Source organism: Clupea harengus, chromosome 14, assembly GCF_900700415.2.
Source record: "Clupea harengus chromosome 14, Ch_v2.0.2, whole genome shotgun sequence".
Classification (NCBI taxonomy): Eukaryota; Metazoa; Chordata; class Actinopteri; order Clupeiformes; family Clupeidae; genus Clupea; species Clupea harengus.
In genome coordinates this window covers 13,431,410-13,440,351 of record NC_045165.1, presented here as the reverse complement: position 1 = coordinate 13,440,351, position 8,942 = coordinate 13,431,410, and the positions used below count along the sequence as shown (strand labels likewise).

At 42.4% G+C, this 8,942-nt stretch overlaps 1 protein-coding gene across 1 annotated transcript in view; it reads left to right on the top strand.

The window, feature by feature from the left end:
• Positions 1-874: 874 nt before the first annotated feature.
• Positions 875-8,942, top strand: part of dnaaf9 (dynein axonemal assembly factor 9) — a 30,817-nt gene continuing 22,749 nt past the window's right edge. Inside the window, exons 1-10 of the mRNA XM_031579818.2 lie at positions 875-1,082; positions 1,312-1,454; positions 3,839-3,918; positions 4,394-4,519; positions 5,299-5,423; positions 5,787-5,883; positions 6,045-6,151; positions 7,039-7,116; positions 7,811-7,912; positions 8,607-8,662. Coding sequence (XP_031435678.1) covers positions 1,399-1,454; positions 3,839-3,918; positions 4,394-4,519; positions 5,299-5,423; positions 5,787-5,883; positions 6,045-6,151; positions 7,039-7,116; positions 7,811-7,912; positions 8,607-8,662 — 827 coding nt within the window. The 5' untranslated portion in view covers positions 875-1,082; positions 1,312-1,398. The remainder of the gene's footprint in view (positions 1,083-1,311; positions 1,455-3,838; positions 3,919-4,393; positions 4,520-5,298; positions 5,424-5,786; positions 5,884-6,044; positions 6,152-7,038; positions 7,117-7,810; positions 7,913-8,606; positions 8,663-8,942) is intronic.

Below are 8,942 nucleotides of genomic sequence, written 5' to 3'. Positions count from 1 at the left end.
CCTGTTTCTTCGTTGTTCCCCCTGATCTGGTCACAAACTGAGCCCAGAACCCTGGAAACATAGGGCCCTTTGTTGTTCCCATTACGTGCCATCATAATCTGGGGAACATATAGGACCCCTGGAACATAGGAATACATCTGGAGAACATAGGACCCTGGGAAAAATGACCCCAGCCTGTGGTCATGCCATTAAAAAGTAACTACTAACACTAAATGTAATTTTACATTTATTGCTACAAGCTGCCATACATGCTGCAAACAAGTCACCCCCCTGTACATGGAAGCATGTTTTTAAGCATCACTCTATATACAGTATTTTTAAAAGCCAGGATATCCTTTGACACAATGACACAACGGGAATAAGTCAAACCAACAATAGGTAGTTGGAAAACAGAGGAAATGGGGGTGTGTGTGTGTTGTGTGCTGTGTGTGTGTGTGTGTTTGTGAGCAGTCTTATCAATTAGGCTACAATTTATCACGAGGGTGGGCACAGGAAAAAGGTAGCTTCCCCTATTTTTATCAATTCAAATTCATTATAATCATGTATTGATCACATAATAAATGTTGTAAATAAATGAGCAATGGGTCATCCAACAGTTTATTCCAAACGTGTGGATTTTATTTGGGACTATAATATATATTTTTTAAGGTTGCAAATACACCATCATTACATTCACATCAGACAGTAGGCTAACTTATCTACCGGATGTCATTTCTTGGGAAATTAGTATTTTTGGGTGACATCATTGCTCGAAGCTGAGAAAGAAACTAAGAATGCATGTCTTCGTTGTTTAGTGTGCGCGTCCGCTCCGTTTACTGGTCCATGCAGACACAAAACACTCGAAACGAGAGCAGGCTGTCTGGTGTCTGACTCTGTCATTCCACGTATCGTACTTGTATTCGTGGGAAACACATCTGGTCAAAGTCATCCATATTTCCACCAATGCTTATCGGTTGTTATTTTTACCACTCAATGTCCTTCCTCAAACCACAAGACCAACCACATTTTCAAAAGGATTGCAGTAGGATTGCGTAGGTTGCTGTCAAGAGACGCCGTGTTACTTCGATTTCCTAACTGCAAGGGTGAGGCTGTTTTGCTAAATCTCAATATTTACTGCAATAAGCTTGTACTATTCCGAGTCATTACAAACATGTGAATTTCATGTAATTTTGTAGCGATAGGATGACGCAGTATATGTTTTAGGTCGAAATATTCGTCCTGGATTGCCATTGTTATTCCGTAACCACCCCAATTTTCGTAAATGGTATAGGCGGTTACTATGCCTTTATTTCTCTGTTCCGCCATACACAGCTTCGACTGATGATGGAGTTTTACCGCGGGGACGTCAAGAATAACGCGGAATTCTAAAACGTTATTTTTGAATGTGCCATTGCCAAAATGACTAGCATACGGAGGAAAAGCGGAAAATATACACCGATGAGCTCTGCAGTCAGGTAATGACAATATTTTTTCTTTTGGTGAGACGTTATTTTTTGAATGTAGGTTAGTGGGGTTTTTCAGGTCGCTGCGCAGCTGCGAGCGAATACAGATGTTGACCCGGCTTGATCGTCTTCGCTGGCCACCATTAACTAACGTTCACGTTAATTTAGCAAGGCAGCCCCTGCTACAATAATGTTAACGTTATTTAGTTGTCATCTTCTTAAGACCACCCGTAAGGTTGGCTAGGAGGTCGGACATAGCTAATCGTAGTTTATTTATAATTTTAGATATCATTTGAAATATCTAGCTATCCATTTTGATGCCTGTGCCATGTTCATGACTAATGTAACGTTAAGGTTAACGTTAGAGACGCCCAGGTTCTATGCGGCATTAATGTTTAGCTAGCTAGCAATAGCATTTCAACATTTGGCAATTCTAGTAAAGCTATCGTTGAATATTTGTGTTGTTTTGTTATGTATCGACTTGTCTGCTTTGCTAATTACTTTGCTGTCCGATAACTGTTATTTACTAAATGGTATATCAGCAAAAAAACCTTATATTCCAAACAAGAATTACTGTTCACCAAAAGGTCATTTTATCTTCCAACCGTTACCCTCGCTAGATGGCTATGGTCAGAACATTCATGTTTTTACATAATTCTACATTAGAGCTAGTGAAGGAAATCCTTGCTTTGCATTCACGCCCGTGTCTATCTTGAAGGATGAGGGCTGGATGGTAAAGAAGGATGTAAACATCCGCTGCAGTGGATGGAGCTAGCTACCATGAAACGTGACTCGATTTTTGACTCGATATCCTATCTAGCTGGTTTGCCGGATGATGATTAAATCTTGAGATTAGGAGTTACCAGACTGGCCTCGCCCTGCCGGATGAAATACAGCGATTGTCCACCCAATTAACCTAGTAACGGGACGTATTAGGGTCACGTTTGGTGGAGTTTATTATGCAGAGTCGCGCAAAACAGTGGCACGGGGGTGGCAAGAAGCAGTGGGGGAGTGGGGTCTCTAGGAGACTGAAGCTCTGTATTGTTGTCAGCCACCTCACTTCAACTCTCACGCAGAAACACAAAGACCTGCATAGTTTAAGCAGCAGCTTCTCACAGATTCCCCAAAACGAAAGAAACCATTTAAGCCTAGGATAGCAGGCACTCTTTATACAAAGCAATGGATGTATCCATAACAGAAGAAAAAGGATGACTGGTGTGATAATGTCATTATTTCTATTCCATGCAATTAATTCACTGGTGTACCATTTCTGTCAGGATACAATGAAATCATTGTACTTGGAAGTTGTGGGATGAGTTTCCCTTGTGTGTACTAGGCTTACGGCCCAACAAGCTGCAGGGAAGGAGGTGGTGGTTCTTGGGGGTTGCAGGCCAAGGGGGAATCACAAGCCTAGACATGTCCTGCTTTGGCTAGTGCATAGACTGCATATGCATGTTTTTCTCTCTCTTCTGCTCAGAAGAAAATCGGAAATCCTCTGGAAAGCAACCCATTGCCATTTCTGACATTCTGTGTTTTGTGCTGAACATATGGGACCAACACTGCCCTTCCCCCTATTGTAGTTGATTTTCATACTAGGACTATATGCAATTTGGGCCATTTTTCTTTTATTAACTTTTTAACAATGGGCATTGTCTTATAGCACTTAGCAGAAACATTAGCTCAATTAGTACAATGAAATGTGATTGGATTTGGGAAACTGGAAGAGCTTGTGTCTCAGAAGACAGGTTTACTAGTGCCCAGTTCTGGCTAATCCTGGCCAATGTGCCAATAATTAGGCTGTATCAGATTCCAAATGTTTTTTAACACTAGCTATCATTTTACACAGTTTGAATGGTGTTATTGTGGCAACAAGTTGTCTTGTGCTGGAACATGAAATGGTTAATTAACAACATTAATAGTAAGAATGACATTGGGCTTTGAGTAGGACCAGTATAAAATGAAATATTTCTAACTGGCACCAGTATGCATTGTTTCACCAACAAGAGAGAAACCATTGTTTGAAGCCCACTTTTAACAGAGAGCGTATTGATTGCATGGAAATAGTCACGGCCTTGTCACTTCCAACTGGGCAAAGCACAGGCTGATTCTAGTTTGGAGTGTGGGGACGAGCCTAATGGATGTGTTCACATTAACCAAGTGGTCTGATCAATATGCCAATAAGCACTGGGACTGTAGTCTAAAGGGCTAAATGAGTTCACCTCTATGAACTTGTACCAAATGAGCCCACTAGTTTCAGACATCAAACCCCTACTTTAACCGTGTCTGTTGTGTTTTATCTGTGAAGTGTGTTCGGGGTTAAGGCATGGTGGTTAGAGATTGTGTCTCATGAATCTGATAGCCGTCCTCAGTGTAACTTTAACCTCTCTGTTCTGCAGCTGCTCTCGCCTGCGACAGCTCCAGGCCATATTGAAGGACGGCGGCAACAATGCACCTGATGCCATTCTCTGCTCTTTAGGTGTGTGTCTCTGAGTGTGTGTGTGTGTGTGTGTGTGGAGTGAGTGTGTACGTGTGTATGTGAAAGATAGTGTAACTGGAGGATATTATGATTAGATGATTAATCCTCACCCCATGGTGTTCAGCCTCATTTCAGAGAATGACCTTATAATCCTAATACAGATCTATCCAAAATTCTGTGTGTTTTGTTTGTGCATGTGTGTGTGTGAGAGAGTATGTGTGTGAGATTACATTTATTATTATTAAGTATCAAACAGAGAGAGATTAAGTTCATAATTATTAAGTTTCAAATCTATAATCCTCCATTGAAAATGTGACTTATGTGATACGGATGTCTTATGTCTGAAGCCTTGTGTGTTAATTTTTTAAACCCCTGGGGATGGTGGCCTAACCAGTCCTCTCTGCCCCTAAGCAAAGGGGTGCTACTGCTTTGGTATTGATATGTCTGTGTGTGTGTGTGTGTGTGTGTGTCTCAGGAATTGATAGCCGGTACAATGAGGGCTGCACTGAGCTGGCCAACTACCTGTTCTTTGGCCTGTACCGGCACAACCAGCTGGACCTGGACCACATCTCAGATGACCTCGCAGAAGAGGTGCTGGACGGTACGTATTCCCTGTCTAACCTGAGGGCTTCCACTTTCTCCACAGGGACTCATTTATACGGCTAAGCTATTACATGTTTAATACAGGTCAACTATTAGGCCCATTTAGTGTAGGCCTTACTCTGCTGCTTTAATCTGCATTGCCTACTGCTGGCTTATTTAATGGCTGGGTTTAAATACTATTGTGGCACAGACAAAACAAATTATCTGTGTTAATAGGTCAAGTTCACTGAACAATGACAGGCCAAATTATAGAGTGTGCTGGTGATAACTATGCTTTGAAGTCATGTGTGTAGTTTTTTCTGGCTCTTTTAAAAGCCATGTAATGATGAGCTGGAATATCCTTGAGCTACGGAAGGGACAATAGTACGCAGCTGGTTGACTGGAGGCAGGAGACCCTTGAGTGGTGTCCGCTCTCTCAGCGGTCAGGAATGCACTGAGGGGGAGTTGAACGGGGGGAAGGGGGATGCGGGTAGATGTCAGCACGTGCTGTAGCTCTGCCAGAAGACTTGGCTGCACGTGATGACGGCTCTCGTTTGCCTCGTCTCACCCCCCCTCCCGCGCCTTTGTTTTTCCTGTGGTCTTATTTTGGAGATGTTTATCAGGGCTTGTTTTCCTGCCAGGCCCGCCTGCCCTCTGGTTGCATTGTGTTACATTGTGTTTATCTGGGTGTTGGGTTTTCCTCTGGGTTTCAGTCTTAGCTGGTCTGTGTGTGTGCGTGTGTGTGTTGAGTGTGTGTGTTTTTTATTCTAAGTGTGTGTTTCTTTCTGCTGCCCGCAGATGTGATCCTGCTGATTAAAGCCGAGAGCGTCCACCTGTACTGCAACCCAGAGAATTATGGGTACCTGCTGCCCTACGTGGACCACTGGAGGAACCTCCATCTGCACTGCATGACAGAGACGGAGGTAACCCTCATTTGGGCAGTAACCCCAATACGGCACCCCCCAGCCCCAAACATATGCCCATACTAATCCGGTTTCTGAGGTTAATGACTTTAATCCCACATAGTAATCACTTTAAGATAAACCTCTTTTCCCCTCTTTCTCTTCGTCTCTCTTTCACTATAATTTCCCCTCTCTTTCCCTTTCTCTATTGTTGGCTGCTGTTATATGCCTCTCTTTCTCTTTTTCCCTTATATATCTTGCTTTCTCTTATGTCTCTCCTACACACTCTCTCTGCTGATCTCTTATTTCTATTCTCTTTCTCTTTGTGTATCTCTCTTTCTCTCTCTTTCTCTCTCTCTTTCTCTCTCTCTTTCTGTCTGTCAGTATGAGGATGAAGAGGCAGCGGAGGAGTTCAAGATCTCCAGTTTTGTGTCCATGGTGCAGGACTGCAGCCGCATTGGGATTCCCTACAGCTCCCAGGGTCAGTCAGGCTCCCAGACCACTCATCTCAGCTCAGCTCAGCATTCACACATAGCTCTGCTCATCTCACCCACAAGCTCATGCCTCAGCTGGGCTTTAACCACCACTTCTGCTCCGGTTTATTTGTGTGTGTGTGTCTGCGCTGTGTGTGTGCGTTTATAGGTCACGTGCAGACATTTGACATGTTTATGCTGGAGAAGTGGGCCATCATTCAGGCCTTTGCTCTGGAGGGAATCGGCGCAGGAGGGTTTTTCACCATGAAATATAAGGTACAGGTTTACGGAGCAGGCTTTCAGATTTACACAGTACAGATGTAGAGCAATGCAAGGCTGCTGATTCAGTTCTACACAAGGTAGAGATTGAACAAAATCGAAGCGTGGCTTATTCACAGAAATGTGGATGGGAGATTTAAAGCATCTGTATAATTCCAGCCATTTTGACTTTGAGACTGAAGCAATATAAGGTCCCAGAGAATGTCATACTCCATTGATTGAAAGGTCCAGTGGGATTGAACTGTAAGTGTAATGTGTAATTGATTGTAAGGGACATGTTATGAAAGGACAACAGCCAGACGCAGAAATAGCTGGCAGGAGCCACAGTTTCAGTACAAAGGTGATTTTATAATATAATAAAATAGATTTTTATAAGATGCATAAAAATGCTTAGTTTATGATATTTTACGGAAGCAATATACAAATAAAGCACTGAATAGACAGAACAAAACAGAAGTCAGTTATATTGCACTCCTGTTATGTCTATCTCTCCCCTTATGTTTCGTTTCAAATCTGTGCGAATAAACGAATGAATGAAAACGAGCTGATTAGTTTGGCTTTGTGAAGATAAATCTCAGTAAGGATTCCAGATGATATTGAAATGATTTGTGAGACCAGCCCCCTAGTGATAGAGACACAAGAGAAACAAACGCGGTTAATTTAATCATTCACTGCTGTTTCCCCTAACAGCCAGATTACTAACTGGACCCATGCGTATATCTCAGGATTAACCAGCATTCACAGGGAGGGGAAAGGATGGAAAAGTTAATATTTCTCGTATTCAGAACACTTGTGATCCAACTCATCCAACTCATTTAGTATGTGATATATGGCGAGGTGTGTGGTTTGCTGTTGGTGTGGTAACTGTTCTCTCCTCTGTTCAGCTAATGGATGTGAGTCAGAGGGTGTGGCAGACGTATGCTAGACTGGACCCCGTGTCTCTGGACCGCCTCATCACAGAGGTAACACACACACACACACACACACACAAACACACAGACACAAATCCATACAAGCAGACACACATGTAAATTAGGGCTGAACGATTTGGGAAAATAATCTAATTGCGATTTTTTACCAAAATATTGCGATTGCGATTTAATATGCGATTTTTTTATCCTCTTTTTTCCCCCAACAAAACGTAATGAATGATTTAAATATGACCAACACAATATTAGATACATTTAGTGTCAAATATTCTTTCCCACATTTTACATTTTTATTTAACTGCTCATTACAGAAACAAGAACAACAAAACGGTGGCTTTGCCACTGTGCATTTAAGTAATTAAAAAAAAAGTAATTTTAAGTATAAACACTAGGCATGCACTTTTTAAACATTGTGTGCAAAATGTACCATCTTAAAAAAAAAAAAAAATTTTTTTTTTTTTTTTTTTAGACCACGTTTTTTAATCGCGAACATTGGAAAATCGCGTTCTATCATATCGCGATTAAATCGCAAATGCAATTAATCGTTCAGCCCTAATGTAAATGCACATGTATGTACAGTATATTATACAGCACTGGTATGTCACGTGAATATGGGTGTGGGTGGAATGATACAGTATATAATCATACTATGTGTGTGTGTATCAGGACCTGGCCCTGTTTGAGAGTGATGCAGTATATATATTCATACTGTGTGTGTGTGTATCAGGACCTGGCCCTGTTTGAAAGGCAGTGGAGCAGCTTCTTCGCCAGTCTGAACATTGAGACTCAGCTGTCCATGCAGGAGCTGTCTGAAGCCGTGGCAGGAGAGGTATACACGCACTCTCACACATACACGCACACACACACACACACACACACACACCCCTCAATCACACACTCACCATATAGATCCCTGACAATCAAATCACAACACCTGCAGTTAGAGACCCACCAGTTAGAGCTTTCCTGGTTTCCCAGATGCCACTGGCAGGCATGCACATGACATATTAGCCAGTCAAATACCAAGTCATTTGGTCCTGCTAGTTTGTTGAGAGCTTGTACTGTCTGCACTGACGCAATAGCAATGCCATCTGTGATTTCCTATAGCAGTATTGCCTAGTGTCTTGGGGTTAGTCATGCCGTTGTAGAGCTGTGGGAAGTGATAAATCCATTTCACAGGGCAACTTGGATGGGAACATTCATGGTTTTCGAGTCATAAACCTACAAGCCACAGCCAGTCTCACAGTAATTTACCCACCTGTCATGGTCACATACCAGAGTGTGGCAATGACTGTAGCCTAACATTAACACAGTGCCCTGTGAAATTAACTGAATGGTGATACATTGTGGAGACATGTTGTGAGGTTGACCAATTAGTGTTGAGAGTTGTTAAGAAGTGATTAATCCTTGACATTCTCTCACACAGTCTCTTGCCTTCTTCTCTACGTTGGTCTCTCTCTACCTCTCGCTCTCTCTCTCTTTGACTGTTAGCTCATTTGTTTTCCTGTCTTCTCTCCATTCAGGCATTCCGCACTTACTTCTCCCATGGGCTGATTTCCAGCAATATCTCAGACAAAAGGTAACTGCAGACACACACACACACACACACACACACACTGGTACAGAACTATACCCACATAAACACAGCTATCAATCACAAGCAAGGCCCTTTCCCCGCTGGAATGGTTGCTATGCATTAAGATAAGGTCATGTGTTTTCAGTCAGTATTGATTTTGTTCGTGAGCGTAATGGTTTTGTGTGTGTGTGTGTACGTGTGATGTCTGTTTGCGCGTGTGTGTTGTGTGTGTGTGTGTGTGTGTGTGTGTGTGTGTGTGTGTGTGTGTGTGTGTTTTTGTCAT